Source organism: Falco peregrinus, chromosome 9, assembly GCF_023634155.1.
Source record: "Falco peregrinus isolate bFalPer1 chromosome 9, bFalPer1.pri, whole genome shotgun sequence".
In the NCBI taxonomy this organism is placed as follows: Eukaryota; Metazoa; Chordata; class Aves; order Falconiformes; family Falconidae; genus Falco; species Falco peregrinus.
Window position 1 is genome coordinate 38,520,160 of NC_073729.1, and position 21,835 is coordinate 38,541,994.

The 21,835-nt window shown below is 41.9% G+C and overlaps 1 protein-coding gene across 3 annotated transcripts in view; it reads right to left on the reverse strand.

The window, feature by feature from the left end:
- RALGAPB (Ral GTPase activating protein non-catalytic subunit beta) overlaps positions 1 to 21,835 on the reverse strand; it is a 65,469-nt gene extending 43,634 nt beyond the window's left edge. For 2 of the 3 annotated variants that reach the window (XM_055813727.1, XM_055813726.1), the window contains exons 1-7: positions 21,674 to 21,835; positions 14,266 to 14,478; positions 13,408 to 13,610; positions 8,408 to 8,571; positions 7,567 to 7,753; positions 4,302 to 4,433; positions 3,002 to 3,180 (exon numbers count right to left, since the gene is read on the reverse strand). In XM_055813727.1, coding sequence (XP_055669702.1) covers positions 3,002 to 3,180; positions 4,302 to 4,433; positions 7,567 to 7,753; positions 8,408 to 8,571; positions 13,408 to 13,610; positions 14,266 to 14,448 — 1,048 coding nt within the window. In that variant the 5' untranslated portion in view covers positions 14,449 to 14,478; positions 21,674 to 21,835. The remainder of the gene's footprint in view (positions 1 to 3,001; positions 3,181 to 4,301; positions 4,434 to 7,566; positions 7,754 to 8,407; positions 8,572 to 13,407; positions 13,611 to 14,265; positions 14,479 to 21,673) is intronic. The other variant, XM_055813725.1, reaches the window with a different exon arrangement.

Consider the following 21,835-nt stretch of genomic DNA (forward strand, 5'->3'; position numbering starts at 1 on the left):
GGAAGGACCAAGTCGAGAAGCAGGCAGAGGGAAAGGGGCAAGGTTCATTTGCCAAAACCAAGTTAACAGCTCATTCCTGCCAAAATTCAGATGCCTCTCACCTTTGCCTTTCTTTTCCACCCACATCTCCTACACCCCATTCTGAGACATCCCTAAGATGTCTGACCCTTTAAAGCCAATTTAGCTCACTAAATTAAGATGAAACCCATCCACCATGCAGTTTTCTGCTAGTCTGGCAAGCTGAATCTGCTTGCTAAACAGTCAAATACTAAGTCAGGACAAGAGATAGGGTAAGACAGTAGAACAAGCTATAATTTTTCTGGCAGCAACAGGACATTAGATAAGCCTTTACCCAGCTCCAGGGAAATACTTGTGGTGCATAAACCTACTCTTCCCAATCAGAATCAGAAGCAACTAGCCCTCTGCAAAATTTGAAGTGACAAACACCACCTCTTCCCATTTTAATGAACGTCACCACTCTCACATCCAATTTGAAAAATTAAGGGTGGAATTGCAGTGTGCTTGAAGATTTGGACACAGATTCTTTCGACCATGTTAAAGCATACAAGTACTTTTCATAACACATTATGGAACAACTATTAGTGTTACACCTCACGCGTAACAACCATTAGTGTTACACTCCACACAGACAGCAGAGTGTCAACTATGAAACTTACTGATTTGGTACAGTTTTTTGGAAAAAAAGGATGCAGCATTTTGCCAAACACACACATGTAGGAATATGTCAGGCAGTGCAAGATGAACGCCATGTGCTTTGGCACTTGGCTTAGAAGGCAATGAGATCTCCTGTTAGTCTTAGCTGAAGGGGTCCACATTGCAGCTCTGAAGTCTGCCTGAGCCCACTCACATCCACAGCTACAGCCTGAATTTAATTTCACCAAAAGCTCTCCTGTGCCCAAGTGCATCATAGTCTGCAGTCTTTGCCTGTGAACTACCATCACCGTAGGTGTTTCATCTTGCTACATGAGATCTTCAGAGGTTTGAAGTCTCTGATTCAACATCCTATGTGAAGTTCATGTAGACAGCAAAGCTCCTGGCATGCTTACCAGGAGAGTTTGGCCTGCCAGGGGACCACAGAAGCACTCCACAGCCAGTCAGTGTGGAAGACTCCAATGCCCAATATAGTCACATACCCCTGCCACTGCATCCAGGCAAGGAGTTGTGTATGTGATCACCGTTGGGAATGGAGTTTCAGGCACCCAGATGCAGAACACAAAAAGGACTACCACACCATTAGTGAGTTAAAAGTCTCAGATAAGAAGCCCAGACTATTTTTAAGGTCCAAGAGGAATTCACTGCAACAGCCATCTCAGCAAAGGTGCATGCACTGTGCAAAGCTAACAGAGGCTTCTTCCTCTGCCTCCACTGCAAGATGGCCCCTTCACAAGTCTTACATTACAAACTGTTTTCTTCACTGTAAATTAATTATCAATCACACTTTCACAAAACCTCTGGATATAGCATGGTTTTCCTCAATACATACTCAATTTAACAGTTGGTTTTTTTTAAATTCAATTCAGTTTTCACAGCCAATAAAAGACACTTCAGAGGAACACCTTCTACCAATGCTCAGCTGGAACTTTTCTTTTTTGTTTAAATTGTTTCAGTGCAGAATGCCAAATCCTATTATCATAAGTAAGAAGACAGAGTTTGACGGAGTAACACAAGGAGGTTGTTTTCGTAAGATTAGGCCACATACTGCCTATATAGAATCCTCCTTTAACAAATCATGATATAATTTGACAGACTACTGAATATTTTGTGTTACATCTGTTACAAGTAAAATGTGATCATTAAAATTCCTTAAAATTGGTGGCAAGACATGTGGAAGAACAGCGGACACAAGAGGCTTCAAAGTTCAATACTACAGCTTAAGAAAAATTATTGTTTGCTCTTTTACATCACTGTAACTTTTTTAACAAAGCTACTTCTACAAAAGTGAAATCTACAGTGACAAAAAGTTGTTTGCAATGGGGAATAGGGTACTGATGAACCTTCTCCTTGCAATATTTTTAAGAAACAAAGAATGTATTTCTGGTAAAAAGGATCAGAATCTTGTAATTCAGTGAGACAAGAGACACTGAAGATGCTTTGCTTAAAAGGACTAAACCATTCAGGTTTTTAAAAAGACAAACAGGATGTAAAAGCTGTCAGTAATTCCACAGCCAATTTTTTTTCTGAACAGTTTACGTATCTGCTCAAGTCTTTTGCAGTCTCACATCAGCTCGCACTTCTGACAGATGACAACATTTGTTTGCATACATTTAAGCAAAAAAGCAGTAGGAGACAGGCAGCTCTACAGAGTTTACAATAGCATGTTTTCTCTGAGTAATTTTTAATAAGTCTGAAGCATACCAACAATAACACTTTAGATTTCAGGTGCTATATGGTGTTACTTAAAATTCACCAGTCAGTGCTTACATCTACTTTACCTTTCAGCTAAATCTGAGCTACTCAGTTACCATTACACAGAGAAACAGAGCTTTTCTTCTCAGCAGTACTAATGACTCACTAATTGTAAACCATGTGAAACTGGCACTTGTAATATAAAGATCTGAAAATAACAGTCAAAATTCAGCACCTTCTGAAAACAGGCATCACACAGAGGTGTTCCCACAAAGTTTATAAATACAGTGGCCAGCCCTCACAACACACTAAAAGTGTAACACTTGCATTGTTGATTACATGAAAAAAAGAAAGCTGCCTTGTTTGGGGAAGGGACAGCCGGTTTTATTTTGGACTTCAGATTTATCATTTTGTTTTGCATTTGAAACTAAGGTCATCAACTTTGCGCATTCAAGTATCACTATTGTGTATGCAGATGGTTATTTGAAAGTGACCTGAGGTCCCTTCCTTATTCATTCCAGGATACACCTGCAAATGATAAATTGTTATGGCTGTATCTATGGAGAAGACAGATTTAAAGGGAATAAATTAAGTTACTATTCCTAGCTATCCACAGGTAAGACAAAAACATTACCTAGGAATGCATCCACTAAACAGCTGATCCCACGCATGGCACGAAAGAATATTTGAGGCAGATGTTTAAGGCAGGGGTACTGATTCAGTTCTTGAGTCATCCCACTCACATTCAGAAACTGCTCCTGAAATTTGGGGGTAGAGCTAATAATGGCTGGGTTACTCAAATCCACAGGATTACTGCAAACAAAAAGAACAAAATATATTTCAGTCAGTTTAAGAATGGCTGTTAGGATTCTAAAAATACTTCATATAACAGTCTAAGACATTTAAATAACACATCCAGTACCAATGCATTTTTAGCTGTTACTATCACAGGAAGTCAGTTTTCACTTTCTGTGTTGGCAGTACTTAATTGCCTTCACTTCAAAAGTTACCCAGATATACTTAATTTTAAGATCCAAGGAACCAGAGCACACACTTGATAATATTACTGCAACTGTGGGATTATTCTAATTACTTTTGATGTCTTTTGAACTCAGTTTAAGAGGTTCTTACATGGCCAAAATTATTTTTAAAAGGTAAGCAATTAATTAAATATTGCCAGTAAACAGTGACAAGAAAGGGATGGGTTATAAAAGTTTGACCAATTTTTCCCAAGCAATTCAAATCCTGTAACAGCAATTCCAGATTTGAAGAGTAAGAGTACTTGTGATGTTACCATCACAAATGCAGAAAAACAGAGTTTTTGTAGTTATTTAGAAGTAGACTTTGAACAGTCTAACTTTTATCTAGCTTTAATTAGTAAATAACATTTTAGATGAAAAGTTTAATATTCTGGCCATTCAGAAGATTAATGCAATGCCATTCTCAAGAATCTTTGAAAACAAGCATGCCACTTAGTTCAGTCGTGTATTTTAGGAAAAATAACATGGATGTTTAAAATTAACTGTATAGCTTTCTTCATAAAAACAAAGATACATTCATTTTTAACATAATTTTCTGTAGGTTAAATATAACACTCTGGACAATAAATGGAAGCAGTACACATCTCTTGGAGCTATTGTTCTGCTTTTCCTGTTTACTACCTCTGAGAAACAAAATTGTATTGAAGTCCTGTTTTTCAGATCCTCCAAAATGCCAAATAGCTAAAAACTTTTTAATTAAATGAACCGGTTTACATTCTCAAAGAGTCAAAGAGTTTAAAGTTGAACTCACAGCCTTGCCCTGAACTGCTGCAGGGCACTGGTACAAGTTTCTTGCACTTCGTTCAGCTATCTCCAGAGAAATTTTTCATTTGTCATGCAGATTTATAGAAATGATGCAAGAATACAAACAATGGATGGCTGTAATTACAATACCTCAGCATATGTAAAAAGCGAAACCAAGTTTGTGCAACACACTCATTATCCATTTCAGGAGGAATCAGACCAGCATCTTCATCAGGAATTTTAAACGGAGGAAACGAAGGTCCGTATGTAAAACGCAGCAATCTAGAAAGCAAGTCAAGACAGATCTGTCATTCAGTTAATACTCCTCAAAAATTTAACAGTGCATTCGAGCCACAAAGGAATGAGCAGTCCACAGATGAGCCCACAAGCAACAATGCAACATCCCAACTTTTCCTAGAGATCCCCATTTTACAGTCATTTAGCAGCCTTAAAGGTTTGAAGGGTACATGCCTTGGAGCTTGCCCAAATGTCCAACCAAATCAAAAAATTGTTAAGTCATAACACCCTATAGCAGCTCTCCCATCTGTCTACCCAGGGGTGTTACCAATTAACAGCAGCACATGCATAACTGACAAGATGCTACATAAGGAGGGGGAATAATAATGGAATTTAAGCCTTTATCCTCAAGGCTTGTTAAAGCATTCAATGACACCAGCAAGTCACATTAGGTTACAGGTCTAAATTCCAAGTTACTGGTGACTTAAAATTTACACCAGCACACTGAGCAACACTCGATGCCATCCTACAAGTAGCATGGGGTTTACAATCCACAGAGTAGCCAGCTCTTCCACAAAGATACACTATGTTTTGCAGAAGCTGGGAGTTGCAGAACACTGAAGAGCGAGCCCGGAGAGGGCTTCGCAGCAATGCAATGTCATGAGGATAATAGCTTAGATAAACTGAGATCTTTCTCTGGAAGTGCTATAACTACCTGACCAGTCACCAATAAGCTGCACTGAGCCACTGCTGTCTGATTTGACCCCTGGTCATCCCCAGCTTTGCAAACTTAAGAGATCAATTTCCCTGATCAATATAACCTTGGTGTTCCCTAAAAGGATGGAAGAGATCCAAATTGCACTTCCTCAATACCCTAGAATTCCTAGAAATCAGGTTTTTTCCTAAGGTAAACTCACTTTTAGCACCATCTTTTGCTTCATGTCCTTATTTCAAAGCTTAAGTTGCTTGTAATGGACAAGAAACGTCCCATTAGTCATTGCCCACTTATAAAGCCATATAGATTTGTAGAGATAAGGGCATTACAACAAAGAGAAAGCGGAGGAGAGCAAAAGTGTAACTTTGGATTTAGAGGCCAGCTGTAAATAGGCTGAATTACAGTCTTCCACTTCCCCCAGCACTGGGCACCACAGTAACTTGCAGCTAACTAACGCAAAAAACACTCAAAGTGTGTTTAGAATCACAGTCTACCACAGTAACTAGCTTGGACAGAAAAGTAAATGAACTTTAGGACATGAGGCCTTCTTCAGGTCCAAACCAGAAATACACACACCTGTACCAGGCAGTAACTGCTTTCCAGTATGGCCCAGCACCCATTTACATTAAGTGCCCCAGAGGGATCACCCCATAGAAGACTTTTGCTGAGGTATTACCTAGCTCTGATAAACCCAGAAGAGTCTGGGCAAACCCCATGCAAAGTCATGCCCCCCATCTCTGTTCTGCAGCAGACCGCACTACTTCAATTGTCCCCTTACGAGCTGCAAGAAATCAGTTTTTCAAGGAACATGGCTGAATGCTATCTGAACTTTGGGACATTTTCAATAATGACTGAAAACAGAAATAAATTGTAATCCACACATCCAAGGCAGTTAAAATACACTTAAAGCACCCTAAATGGGTAAAAATAATATCTACTGGTATAGCAACACAAGTAAGACCCTAGTTTCATCCTGCTATGAAGTCATATCCTTAAGATTAACACTGCACATGTGTACAGATTTCCAAATATAATTTTCCATAGTTTTGAGATGTTCACTCTCAGCTTACTGCTAATAACCCAATACAGAAAACAGTTTACAAAAACAACACTTTTAACTGTTTGAAGCTGGAGCTCCACTGAAGCATTAAAAGTGCAATTTAAAATACCACTGAACTTAAGTTAGCCTCAGAGGAGTTCAGCTTTCTATGCATTAGGCATAAACCAACATTACTGAACAGCAGACTAAAACATTACAGAAAACCTGCAGATTACTATGCATCCACAGAACTAAGACTGTTAGTCAACAGTGGAAGAAAGTGTGGGCATCATGCATGGAGCAGAACACCAATGCACGTGACAGAACTGTTCTTTTCAGATCAGTGAATCAGAAAATATTTTCTGTTATGCAACGTTATATCTAATGAACTAAAAATAGCTAAAGAAATAGGATGGGAAATCCGCAGAACTTGTATTGCAGCTTTATTTCCCGCAGGTTTAACAAGTAGCTGCATAACTTGGAAAAATCCATCCACATTTGGAATTTTGACAGGTAATTTAAAAACAAAAGTTTTTGGATTTAATATAAACCCTAGCAGAAAAGCATACTGTTGAATTTTTCCACAGTGCAGCAATTTTAATAAATCTTTGAACTTCCATAGAAATGGCTATTGGTGTCGCTGGAAGGAAGAGACCCAGATCCCTACTTCTCAACAATTAATTTAGTTCTTTCCTCCAGAAGGCTAAGATGTGTCCTGCAAAGACTGTATACCACAAAGACCACAGTGTTGAGGGTACTGAGACTCCCCTCACCGTTCAGGGCCTTCTACTACAGCCTAACCTCTCCTGCAGCCCACAGAACCCTCCATTGTTCCCATGTCTAGCAGTGCTTGGTACAGATCTCCTCCAACACTCTCTGGAGGAGATTGCCACTGCTCAGAGTAGAGCCTGCAGCCTGCCTCTGGCCCACTGCCTCCCCACTGCCAGGGCACAAGAGCCAGGCAGCTACAGCACACACAGCTCCGCAGGGCAGGAGAGGCAGAGGCGAAGAGCTACCTCAAATAAGCAACGTGCAGTAGTAACAAGCACCTAATATCTTTGGTGGTGACCACTATTAAACATACAGACTATACCGCTACACTAATATTTATGACTCATTATTCACTAGACATGATGAAAGTCACAGTGATGGAGACTAATATACACACACACCATGAAGTATTAAATATCAGATTGATGCTAAGATTTACACAATAACAGAGATGATCCAATTCAGATCTTCACTGGCAGAATGAAGACACACACACAAACAGTAAAAGCCAAGGATACTAGCAAGAGCTCTCACTTTGCTTTGCTCAGTCACTTTTGGATTGCTGCGCCTCCCAAAAATAAACTGTAGAGAAAAGCCACGTATAACAGTGATCATCCCTATATGTGCGTTTGTTTCCATGGGATTTCTCCTACCTGGAAGTAAGGGCACAGATGACCTTGCTCCACTGCTCAACTACTGCAGGGTGATGTCGCCAGTTGGCCACCATCTCTTTGGCAGTTTTCCAGTAAGGTGGTGTTGGAAAGCACCGTGTACAAGCCAGTAACCACACCTCAAACAGCACACCAATTAATTTTTCAGCCAGATTCTCAGCAATACCACCTTATAACAGAAATAAAGCATGCCTTTAGTGAGTATTCAGTCTAAATAACTTCAAATACCTCCCCAAGGAGCTCTCAGTTTAAGTGTGTAAAGATTCTTAAGTCCATTATGGTTTTTTTTATCATTTTTTATTTAAGAGTGATTCCTGATGGCTTCCTATGGCCAGCTACTGTTTTCACAAGATGAAGCATAATATATAAAGACAAGCCACATACATGCGTCACCAAGGGACACTGGGAATTCGCTGATCTGAGGCTGTCTTCTATTGCCTTTATCTATATTGATGTCTTTTTTAAAAAAAATAGGTATAAACTGATGATGCTATTTTCCAGTAGGCAGGCCAAACAGCAAGACAATAGGAGCTTCAGTGAAACAAGCAGGGAATAACATCGTCTGAAACCATTCACCATGAACTGGTCCTGTACAGATCACTGTTCTGCAAAACTATGTTTAAGAAAACTCAGCTCTAAATCATTCAGTCTTTTCTGACAATGCTTTATTTCAGAATATTATAGACTAATTTGGAGTGAGCTACTGTGCTTTGGTGGCTACTAAGAGCTTTTACCAGGTTTTTCCCATCCCCCTGGCAGTTCAACATCAAGCAGAGCTAAAGGTTTTTCCCATAATTGTACCAAATGGAAGTTGCACATGAACCTTGCACAGTTGGAGCTGCTAGAAGAGTGTCATTGATCTGAAGAAGAAATAATAACAAAACCTCCCAGGTTTCTCTTGCCATAATTGTTGATTCGTGAGCCAGTTTCTGGACAGCTTTCAAAACCTGCAAGCACAGTCTCATCTGACTAGATCCTGGGTCTGGCCTGCAAGAGAAGAAAATAATACTTGAGTCTCTAAACAAGAATGATAAAGTTATACATACAAGAATCTGAACTTTGAGCAATTACAAGAGGAAACATCAATATTATTGAACAAGAACCAAGCATATGAGATAATATGCTTCTATGCACCCTAACACTGCCTCTAAGCATCTTAACTCTGCCTTAATGAGCACAAGATGTACTGTAACACTCTTCACTACGTGACACACAAGTCACCGCCAGAGTGAACACTAACTGAAGCAAGTACAACCCATTACCTCAAAGGAGTTCACCTTAGACCAAACAATAAGAATGTAGTTGAGACATCAGTAGTTGTTACATATAAAATTCAGAAAGAAAGGGGCAAAATTAAGAGAAAATATTGTTAGTAAATGAATTTAAATTCTTCCTAGTTCTTTGCCTTGCAAATGTAGATCCAACTCTTACCCCCAATTCTTTAGATTTAGAAAAAGAGAAATCTAGAAGAGGGTCGTGAAATAGGAAAATCAGACTAAAGGATGATGGGAAAAGTAAGGAAGAAAGGGAATAAGTTGGTATTATCAAGGTCCTCCCTATAGTAACAACTAGTTCCACATGATCACTGCTGAGTCACTCAACATGAAGTGTTGCGGAAACAGCACAAAGCAACATGCTCTCTTCCCATCAGTCAATTTGGGACAAGGCAGAATGGGTACAAAAGAGTAACAGCAAATGTTCCGGACAGTATCTGAAGACAATGGTAAACAAAGTGAGGAAGCCTAGACGTTTAAAAGGTGAAAGAAGAGATTACAAATTAGAGTGTGCAATATATGCAAGCCATATTTTAACTTGTACACTGTTTCCTCAGCCTTCCTACCACTTTCTGAAGGGATAACAAAAAAAGAAATCCTAAAAATACTACCTTCCACTGGAGTAGTAAATAGTATCATCAGATTCCTACCAAACACTTTCAATGTGGTATAACCCACAAGTCACACTGCATGGTAGGCACCTCAAGAACACGCTGATCCACTAGAGAGAGAGCCGCTTTTCTTAGAGAATAGTAGTTTGCATCAAGATCCCTTATTGACAGACACACACTAAAAATACTATCTCTTACCTTAACAGAATACATGCTGCATTACAGTGCCGGAAACAAGATTACAAAGAGACAAGATAATATCTAATGCAAAATTGCAGACTGCTAGTCACAGCTCAGGACAGTCGCTTGATGCTAGTGCTAGATCCTAACAGACAGTCTCTGTAGAACAACAAAGCTTGGAACAAGTAAGCCCTGGCTTGTTTATAGCACTATTTTTCCCCTGAGCAACAACAGAGTAAATACTCTCATAAAAAGATATCCTTAATCTTGATCAGGCTTGAAGTTTCAAAGCCTGTTTCAAGACCTGTTTCCCCTAATAATTTAAGGAATCTATAAGAAGCAGGCTTACATGTAGGAGTTCCATATGCAAGGGGACTAATGGGGTAATTCTGAGCTAATCTGATAAAGGCAGCTCTGAAGTCCTCATCTATCTAACAGTTCCTCTTGTCCACAAAGTCAATTGAATGGCAAACTTTAGTTGCAGCATTTTGCAGATTCACACCTGGATTTCTACAGAACTTGGCCTTTTGGTTCCTATCCTGGTTTCAGCTGGGACAGAGTTAATTTTCCTCCTAGTAGCTGGTACAATGCTGTGTTTTGGATCTAGTATGAGAATAATGTTGATAATACAGCGATGTTTTAGTTATTGCTAAGTAGTGCTTACTCAAAGTCAAGTACTTTTCAGTTTCCCATGCTCTGGCCAGCAAGCAGGTGCACAAGCCAGGAGGGAGCAGAGCCAGAACAGTTGACCCAAACTAGCCAAAGAGATATTCCACACCACAGAAGATCCTGTTCTGTATATAAACTGGGGGGGAATCGACCAGGGGCTGTTGATCATTGCTCAGGGAGTGGCTGGGCATCAGTCAAGTGGTGGTGAACAACTGTATTGTGCATCACTTGGTTTTTCTTCAGTTTTATTCTTCTCTTTTTGTTACCTCCCTTTTCATTACAATTATTAGTATTATATTTTACTTCTATTGAAGTGTCTTAACCCAAGGGGTTTGTTTACCTTTTTCCAATTCTCCTCCCCATCCCAGCAGGGGGAGGGGGAAGTGAGCAAACAGCTGGGGTTAAACCACAACAGTTACACTTCTCTGCAACAAGAATTGTTCTCATGATTTCATACAAGAAGTGTTGTTACCACAAAAACAAGTCCATTATACTTGGACAGCCACATGCTCTATGGTCTCTCAAGCAATTCCAGACATTTTAGTTGTACAGAAGATGCTGGTATCTACACCTCAGTCTCCTCGGACAGGAAGCAGTGGAAGAGAGCTCTCCTACTTCCTTTCTGTGTTTTCAACAGTTTGTGGCACAAATTTTATATGACAACAGTAACTACCACTACTGCTTAAGTAACCTGCAAGACCTCCTGAATATCATAGGGTTGCTAGAGATGGAAAGCCTGTAGGTTGCCTGGGGACTGCTCAAATATGTCAAGAAAAGAACAGCTTGTTTCATCAGGGTGGACAGAAGGTCAGTGCTGGAGGGAAGGATGCAAGCACCCTCTCTCTAGTTGGTCCAGCAAACAGAGGAAAATCAACTTGACTCATCCACCCTTCAATGTTCTCATTTTTCAGCACACTATTTCAAGGACTATACATGTTCTCACTCGATTCAGCTGAGCACTCAAACAACAATGATTTATAAACACCTGCTTTGTACTGGGTGTATACATGTTCCTGAGATGCTACTTAGGTTGAACTGCCCACTTAAGGCTACTGCATTTCACACTCCAAACACACGTCCTCATCAGGGTCTGAAACTCTCACCACAACTCTGGACCACCACTTTTAAGACAGCCAAACCAACAGCTACATTGTTTCCAGGAAATCAGGATGAAGAAGGAAGCTATTTCAATCGCACCCCACCACAGGGCATAGGCTTAGTGTTTTTGACACAAGAACAGATTTCTCCAGGAGATAGTTCAATGCAGGTTGCTACAAGAGCTCCTGGGCAAGTATTATACAGGAGCCCATCAGCACCAGTAACCTGCATCAACTGGGTAAAATCAGAAATTATTCTCCCCTTCCATTCCCCAGGCACAGAAGAATATGAGCTTTGCTTTCACTCAAGCAAGATGTGCACAACTCAGTTCTGCATTTCATTTCCATCACAGAGTGTCTTCCAGTTGCTGGAATGAATTCTGATCACAGTTCCACAGAGGACAAAACTTGAAGTTATTTTTCTTGAAAAGAGTAGGGACTTTTAACATCAAGTGTTGACAGCAGCAGCCATGAAAAAAAACCAGCATTTCAGATACATCTTAGAGGTTTTTGAAAGGAAAGCAACAGATATTCGGGGGGAGGGGGGAGGGACACAACAACGGATGACGCACACGACATAGTGGTGAGGGGGGGAAGTGTTTAAAATCATTATTTTTCCAGCCCTCTCTGTCTCTGGATGTTAATTATTTCATTCATCAAGTGCAATCTACCACCTTGCATCAAGCTCCATCAACAAGGCTGGGAGAGAAGGGTGGAATGGCAACTTGTGCCAACAGCATACAAGAAACAGGACTACTAAACTGCCTGCTACCAGAGTCCCTGGTGTGAAAGCAGTCAAGGGATCATATGCTAGTGAAGAATTCTCTGCTGTGCCAAGGGTATAAAGGTTCCCAGACAGTAGACTATTCTGCACATATTGGAGCTTAGAGACAACCTTCTGTAGAAGTCTAATCCAGAAGCATGCTTTCCTCAGATTTGTGCTATTGCCCTGACCATCTTTTAATGCAAATTAAAATGCCTTTTTCACTACAAGAAGAGCAACAACTAAGGTTAAGTGGTAGACTTTGAAGCAATCAATAAATAGCAATGAACTCCTTGTCTGAATTTGTGTGAGTTATTATTCAAAGCCCTCTAATAACAAAGCCTGCAGGTAAAGTTAAGCAATCCAAGTGCAGCAAAGCACTTTGAAGGTCAGGTCACTTGCCATGATACATTGTTAATACTGACAAAAGCAGATGATCTGGTACTTACAGACATACACTAAACATTGATCTGAAGTAATTCTAGATGGCTAATATTTAAGTACTCTTTCATAGGGAACTATTAAATAATATCCTCTTACTTATCCAATACATGTGTTCAACAGAAGCAGGTAAACTTGTCAAAACAAAGTATGATGTTTGAGCACTCTGACAACACAACTTCATCCAAGACATAGAAGTATGTGTATCAACATCATCATCCAAGGTTGTCTAGTGTAATACCAGGTTGTCAGATAGCAAGGAGTCCTCTGCAGGATTCTTTTGAAAATACCAGTGAAAGACAGCGAGCATAGTTATGCCCATTTAACAAGCAGCAAGATGCAGTTACAAAGCAGCCACATGCTGCAAGGTCCTCCACCACATCGGAAATGTGGTGAAGTCTTGAGTAAACAAAGCATGAGATTGCCATGATGTGCTCTTAAGTTATCTCAGTTTTCCACAATACAAAGCAAACAGTGATGCCATTTAACCTTTCCCTCTACCCTCCAGTCATCCAATAGAAATGGTTCTTGGAAGTTGTTAGAACAGTAAATATTCACGTCTATGAACAATCTTAGTTCTAATTACCTAAACACAGCAGCAACAATTCATTTTGCTACAGAAAATTACAAAACAGGTTTGGAGAGACACCTTCCTCCTAACTTTGCAACAAAAGCAGTCTTATTTTAATCAGGAGCCTCTGTGGCTCATCAGGCCTCTTTGACAGGTTACCTGCCAACCACAGCTTCGAGTTCTTGTCCCTCAGGAGTGTCCCAGCCCTAACACTCACCTCGGTACAAAGAGATTTTGGAGATGTTTGAGAATGCTTTGAACGTAAAGGTTTGGTTCCTTAATAACTGGTAAAGGAATGGAGTCCTTAGGTAATACAAGAGCCATAATCCAATCTGTATATACGTCGACACAGTATTTCACAGTATCGCCATCCAGAGGAAGGGTCAGTCCATAACAAACCACCTCCATAGTCCATTTTACCTAACCAAACAAAAAGTTATTAAAAATAAATGTTAGCAAGTAAACAGTGCTCAGAGCACATCAGTTCTAACTCAACAAAACAGTAATTACGTGGTGCAGGCAATTCTACCTAACATACACTGCAAGAAAACGCCCAATCATGAATTTGTATGTGACATCATGAACAAATGGCAAATCACTCTTAAATCCTGAATTTCTTTAGTCTAACCTGTAGAGAGAACTCTTCAGAACACACAAGAGCTGACATAATGGAAGACTTTCCAATTCTAGTAAATACTTGTACCATACAAAAACTTTTTTTTCTTAAGTCACATACTGTTGGTTCAAAAATGAAGGTATTAGTGTTTTCACTGCTGAATTTCTTGGGGGGGGGGGGGGGGGGTTTGTTTGAGGGCTGTTTTGCTTTAGTCTGAACTTCCTGGTACAGTAGCTTAGATAAATACTTACTACTAGGTCATGAAGTACACTGTTGCTATGAACTAGCTGTTTTTAGAAGCCTTATGTAGATTACTAACCTAAAAATATAGCACACTTCATAAAACTTGGGACTCTTAAAGACAGGAAAATAGAAGAGGCTATAAAAAAGAAAAAAAAATATCATTGAGTTGCCACTCTAGCATGAAGGAAACTATGATCTCTAAGGAAATGCACTTACTTCTTTGTCCGTTTTCAGTAAACTCTCATTTCCAACAGATGATGTAATTAAAGCTTGTCCAAGAGGACGCACCACTGCATTTGCCACTTCTCTTCCCACATTTTCAGGATAGCTGTGAAGTACACTGGTATTACCCTGATCATTTTGAATGACAAGGTGCAAGGATCTCCACTCTGAGTACATAGTGCCTCTATGCTACAATGCAAATAACACCTGTGGGGCAAGGAAATAAAAAAAAGACACATAATTAATAGAAATGTCTATAATATGAGTTACCAAAACTGAGGCTATTTGCCATGATATGGAACCTTGTAAATTCAAGATGTACATGTTTGTGTCATACATTTGAAGACCTGGAAGAGATTTCAACAGCTGGTTTTCAACCTATATATATATACATAAAATGTGAGCTTGTGGGGGCTTTTGTTTCGGGGTTTTTGTTTTTTAAAAAGATTACAATAAGTTTTGGTTAGGGACTAGCTGCCCATGTGAGACACTGAAACTTGAGAAGCAACTTCAACTCTCACAACTTCTGTTTGCACCATCCTTGCAGGAAAGGTGCTCTTACTTACATGACATCTTTGGCTAAAGAAAGAACAGTTCTACAAGTACTTTCTTCATATAAGCAATGGCTCTAATTCATACCTTTTTCAGCTCAATAGTATTAAAAATACATACAAGGAAATTTTCAGGAAAACCTTAGTCATCTTTGAAGAAAAAAGAATCTGCCTCTTCTTACACTTGGGAAGTATTTCTCCTACAGCATGCACTACTCAGAACTGGTAGCTGAAAAATTTGATTGATTGATAATGAAGGGTGCACTTTATCTGAAGTAATTTCAGGACTGACTGAGCTGTGGTGGATCACTAACTTAAACCCAGTATTACTTTATAGTTTCATTATAGCAGCACATACTGGTACCAAACCTAAGGCATTACAGTATGCCCCAATGCATTCCAAATCCTTGTAAAGTCAATACACACACAGTCACTCCTTAACCTAAATTTGTCCCAGAGATTCAGGGTAGAAAAGCCAGTAGAAAATTTCACAGGTAACCCCCCTCCCAGAATTAGACAGGAGAAACAGAGTTCTTTCACCAACAACCTCCACTCAACTGCAATTGTACATTTTTCCTTACTGCAGACTAAGCCAGCTCAGGGAGCCAAGCTGACAGCAAACTAACCAGGTGTTTGCAGTGGCAGGTTTTGGGGTAGGGTTTTTTTGGCATTGTGGTGAAACAACAACCAAGACAGGAGGATTAAAAGCAGCAAAGGTTAAGCTATGCTTCCACAGTCACTCTCAGCCAGCATTTGACAGAATCACAGAATGCTCAGGGAGGGAAGGGATCTTTGGAGATCACCTAGTCCAAACCCCTGCTAAAGCAGGTTCTCCTAGAGCAGGTTGCACAGGATCATGTCCAGGCAGGTTTTGAATGTCTCCAGAGAAGGAAACACCACCGCCTCTCTGGGCAGCCTGTCCCAGCAACTGGTCACCCTGAGTAAAGAAGCCTTTCCTCGTACCCAGATGGAAGTTCCAGTGTTGCAGTTTGCCCAGCAGCATGTCAGGGTATGCCTCTCTTCCCTGATCAAGCTGCACCATCACCACACACAGAGCTACCTGCTGGACAGAAACAGGTTTGGAGGCTTGGCCAGAGCAAGCAGCCCCAGGCAGCAGGGAGGCATGGTGTGTGACAAAACCAGCAACTAGTCATAGGATAGCTGTCCAGTCTCAACAGGCAGCACTGGGCAGGTCAAGGAGATCTACCAGGCACTGCCGGTTTTCATCTACACAAAACCTTCGGAAAGCTAAGCCAGCACAAAGGTTTGTCACCCGAGACAGTTTTTAGCTGGATCAAGATTTGATCTAACTCAGGTACAATGAACACGTGTGCCAACACAAAAGGAGCAGTGAGGACACATGGCCAGGGGGGTGGCAGGAGCATCTCTTCTGGCAATAGCAGGCTTTTGTACCTACTCACAACATTACAACTGCTGCTTAAACAGGTGGTACCAAGGCAGCCTAAGCCATCAGAATTGGGACTACGCTCCCTCTTCCCTTCTCTCCCAACAACACCAGCAGTTTTATCAGTTATCTGAGCCAGCTGACCATGTGGACAAGAAACCAAGGAAATGACGGCTGGCACAGAAGAAAAGCAAGAAGTGTACAACAGCCACAGCTTAGATCAGCTCAAGCTGTCACAAATGGCACCCCAAGGACCGTTTGCCAACTACACTTAGCTGGCACATTTTGGAAGACTGTTAGTTACACAGGAAATGTTTTTAATGCCTCCCTTAGACATTCCTCGGCCCAAAACCATACAAGAAGCCAGGCCTGGAAAGCACCTCAGAGACAAACCACCATTAAACAAGTCCGCCTATTTAGCAAGCTCCCTGAATGTTTATTTACACCCAAAAACCTACATAAAAAGCCCAACGATTCCATTTGAGGGAGGAGCGAAAACAAGGCAGCAAGATCTTAGTTTTCCATACTGTGTCCTTCCTGGTTTGAGGTGGCAATTACATGTGCTCATCTGATAGTAAATTAATCAGAGCAGCCACAGCCTGCAGGAAGTTTAGGCAGTTTCTCTCCTCCAGGGGCAGGGGGTATGTGCCACTGTGGTCAAAACCCTTAGGCTTAGAGAAAAACAACAATTCCAAGACACTAGCTCTTAGGACACAGAGAAGTCACAACAACAACAACAAAAAAACAAACAAGAAAAACAAAATGAACATGACCCACAATCCTTAGTGACGGCTTCAGTCACTGCTTGGTTTCATTATATAGGTTTCCCTACTGCTATCTTTTCCTTTCATATCCTATACCCATAAGGCCTCTTGAACTTTCCCTTGCTGCCCCACCTCCCTTAGTCTCCAGCTTGTGTTTGGAGGGGAAGAAGGAGGGACAGAAGTGAAATATCATCCCCTTTGCAAGAGTACCCTTTCCTCTCTCAGGCCCACAGCACTGCTTCTACCACAAGAGCAGTGCACCCCTTTCCCCTGCCCCTCCAGCTTTGCTGCTCACCACACGGGAAGGGTGAAGGCACTCATCCCTCCCATTTATTGCTCAAGTTCAGCACAGAAGCACATAACACCATTTCAGCAGCAGCACTGGTTTAAATAAACTGATTTCAACTGATAAAGCAGCATGTACTTTCCATCACAACACCCCAGTGGAAGAACCAGCAGCTAACAGCTCATGGCAGGAACTTACCCGAGTGCTGATAACGGCAAATGCACTTACTGTAGCTGCCCTTAGACCAGAACAGGGTTTCCAGAAGCATGGAAATGTTACACAGCACAAAGAAATCGTAGGCAGCACCTATGCAGGGTCTTTCTTGTCTAGAAGACAAGAGTCAGAGAGGATGAGGATTCCCAAATTCTTCTGGATTTTGGAAAACCCTCATTGCACTAGGGCAAGGCAATGAGAGGATACAACCACCTGCCTTCATGCAGCTCCCTGCTATGCTGAAGCAAAGCTTTTTTGGGTGACCCTTCCACACTTCCAAGAAGAGCAGCACTTGTAAAAGATACAGGATAGATATAATATGCCATGTTTAAGAGAGGTTTAGCAGCAGCAGGGTAACCAAAGCCTCTGATACCACATGCACTCAGCCTGCTGCCTGATCTTCATACATAAACATAATGATCAAATCTCCATCTTATTAATAGTCAACACTTCCTTTGGTCTTACCATAAAATAAATAATCTATTGGTTTTATCAATATACAATGAATACTGACAAACAATTGCTTCAGATGTAAAATCCTTTTGAGGTGGGATTTCCTAGGGTATTGTTTTATTCATCCCCTACATTTAGCAAGCACTAAGTTTTTGTTTGCAAGGACTAGAAGTTACTTTTCATTTAAGACTCCCCTTCAACTGCCATTTGAATTTGAAAGCGCTGCCATCTGTTAGAACTGGGGCATAGCTAAACCCATCTACTATGAAGCTTCTCATAACTGGACATAAGTTTAAAAAAGTCTGGTAACTCTCTCCACACAACTGTATCTGTTCAATACTCTCAACAGATTCAACATACTGACAGTCCTGTAACTTGCTTTAGACAAAAAGCACCTAATGCTTCGACTTGCTCCCTCAGAGGAGGCTGTATTTATCACAAATAACTTAAACAGCAAATTAAAAAAATAAAATGCGACTGTCACACTGCACAAACAGCATACCCCAATTTTATTTATTTTTGCAATGTTTCTGCATTTCAGCTTCAAAAAAGCACTGTTACTGGCCCAAATAACATATCCTAAGTTTCACACAGCTGACTAATATTCATATTTCACATAAACACATGTCTTATTGAGGTTCAAATCACTAAGAACTCTCAGAATGACAAGCAACCTAATTAAAAGGAAGGGTGGGAAGAAGAATAAATAAAACCCTTAAGTTTACCAAGCAGTTTTACACACTCTCAAGTTTGGAAAGGTGTCAACCTATGTTTATGTTCCTGGAGGCTGCGCTAAATAAAACATCCCCAGATTCTCACAGACAGACAGATCTGGAAAGAAATTGTCAGCATTAACACTGGCAGAACAATGGAGAAATTAAGTCAAAATATTTACCATCTACTATGAAACTGAGCAAAATTCCAATATTCATTAGCATGGTAAATAATTTGAGTTTCAATATATTCCCTCAGGATCCATTTCAGCTTAGGAATTATAGTAGCTAACACCATATAAACCTGAAAATGGATGTTTCAGCATTTAAGACCAAAGATCCTCTGTTCATAAACACTGTAGAAGTTAGTGAGCTTGGAAGAACTTACGAAGGAGCCCATAAAACTAAAAAATAGAAATATTTAAAGTTCTATTTCCAGTCCCCATAGACTTAATATGAACAGCTACAGCCAAAGTATTTTGACTCCTGGATAAGTTAAACAGTGGGAATTACCTAACAGACCCACATTCTGCAGTTACTTTGAAGGAATATGCAGGAGCTGAGAGCCTAAAGAAAAGGTGGGTTTTTTGGAGTGTATGCAGGGGAGAGGTCAGAGATCTAATACTGGTGTACGAAGCAGTTCCTCAGAAAGTGTGTGCTGAGCAAGTGAAGTATTGGGGGCAAATGTGACCTTGTAGCCCTTTGTGCTCAGCAGCTGCATACATAAAACAAAATATGCACATACAATGCAAAAGCATCTCAAGCACAAAGACAAATTGTCCCAAAAATGGATGTTTCTTGGGTTTTATCAGAAAGAAAAAAAGCAGAGGCAACTGTTGTTAATAGAGTAGATGCAAAGACCATCAGTAGAGAGATGCCCAAGGAAGGTTGAAGACCTAACAGAGCCTAAACTAGAGAAGCATCAACATTAAGGGTCTATACCATAAAAGTTCTGGGATATTAGATATACTTCACAAGTATTTCACAGAAAACAAGTGATCCCTCTCTCTAATACAACACCTACTACACCGACAGTACTGACATCTGCTTTCTAGAGGCAATAATTAATGCTAGAAAGCCACCTTGCCACAACTTGTCTTCCCTGGATCACGTACCAAAGAGGTTTATGAGCAATTTTTCAAGCCACCTGAGGCCTATGGACATCCTGACCTTGGACAACTGCCACATGTCCACTTGTCCCACCTTGCTGCTGCTCCTCTGCCCTTAAAGTTTACCCTGGAGCAAGTGACTGATTTTGCCAAGACTAACTTGACCCCTCTCATACTAAGCCCACCAGAACTAAAGCTCAGACTCCTCCAGGCAGGTAACCTTTAGAGTCCATCTAAAGGGTAGGCTCTGTCCTAGGCACACACCATGTGTAAAGGACAACAGAGCAAATAGCAGGCAAAGATATAAAAAAAAAAAGCAAGAGCCAAACAAAAGATGCATCCAAGTAAAACACTAGAAGAAAGTTGGTATTTTAAGTCGGTATTTTGTTAAATAACAAACAGATGCATGTCAGGATTACTAGTAAATAAGGAAAAAAAAGTGTAAAGTCAAGGCAGGAAGAGATCAGGCACAACAAAAACAGGAACTCATGTCATCCTTTCCTAGGCCATTCAGCCACAGTGCTACTGTGTAGATGAGAGGGGAATCACAGCTCTGCTTGCCCCGGGAAGATGAATGTCTGATTTTATCACCCAACTGTACCAGAAGTTAATGCATGAATCTGACACAGGGAAGGCTGGGTCTCAAACCACTTAAACGTGCCACTTAAGCCACAGGGCTTGGGTGTCACTGTCCCCAGAACTCCCAATTCACTGACTTCTGAGACCCCATCACCGTTCTGGTCTCTGGGAATGCTGCTGCACATCACCATTCCCAAAGAAGGAAGCAGGGCACCTGCCACAGAGAAGGTGGCTGCCTAAAAGTTGCAAACTGTCGTATCTGAAGATTAACAGAGCAATAAGAAACAAAATTGGCTGTTGTTTTTGCAGTATTTTGGCTATTACTCTGCTTTCAAGTTCATTACTCAGATTTTGGTACTACTTTCCTTCTATCATCTTCTTTAAAAGCATGGTTGAGAAAATTACCTTCCAGGCAGGTCATCTGAGAATTTAAGGAGTTTTCACATCCTTCACTTGTGCTAAAAAACACGTAAGGAACTCCACTGCAAAACAGTGTGTTTGCAAAACAATGTGTTTCCTTGACCTAGAGCTATTCCCACTTCTACTCAATGGCTTATTTCACACTTACACTTCTTCCTCAGTCCGGTTCCTTGTGCAACTCTACAAGCTGCACAGCCAGGAAGGGATCCCCTGAAGATGAAAGCCCCCTTAGCCCGGCGACCAAGCCTCGCTGTGCTTTTGCTGCTGTTCACCACCTCCCAAAAGAAATGTGATCTACTGCCCACAGGCCCTGAAGATCAAATGTAATTAAAAATAAACAAGGGAAAGCAGAATCATGGCAAAGCCCAGGAAATCTGCAGCCACACACCACCGAATTATTTGTAAAAAAGTCCACAAGCAAACAGTGACAAAAACTTTTTCCTCCCTCACGACCACACTCCCGCTCGCAGGACCCTGGCACCCGGGGACGGAGCTCCTGGGCCGCGGGCGACACCTCACGCTCCTCTCGGGGACCCGGAACGCGGCCCAAATTCTTCCCCCGGGGCCGGACAGAGGGCACAGGCCGCGAAGGACCGCGGACCGGTGCGACAGGCCCCTCGAGGCCCGCTCCCGCCCACCCTGCGGCGGCTCCGCGGCACGGGCCGGGCCCCCGACAGCTGCCCGAGGCGACCGCGGAAACCCCGGCGGGCGACCGCGCCCCGCGCCCGCTCCGGCCCCGTCGCGCCCGCAGGCCCGGCCCCGCGGCGGGCAGTGCTGAGGTCAGTCAGCGCGGCGGAGGCTCACGGGCGGCGCCACGCCGCCACAGGCCCCGCCGGCGGCAGGAGTGGCCCGGGACAGGCCGGGCCGGGCGCGGGCCGCGCCGCGGCGGGAGGGCCCTGGCCGCCTTACCTGCGCCGAGGGGCCCGGCGGGCATGTCGGGGCAGGGCCGGCCGCTCCGCCCTCAGGCCGCTGGCTCCATGGTGCCCGCGGCAGCCGAGACGACACAGAGGAGACCCCGCTCCGCGCGGCCCCACTCCGCGCGGCCACTTCCGGCAGCGCCACAAAGCGCAC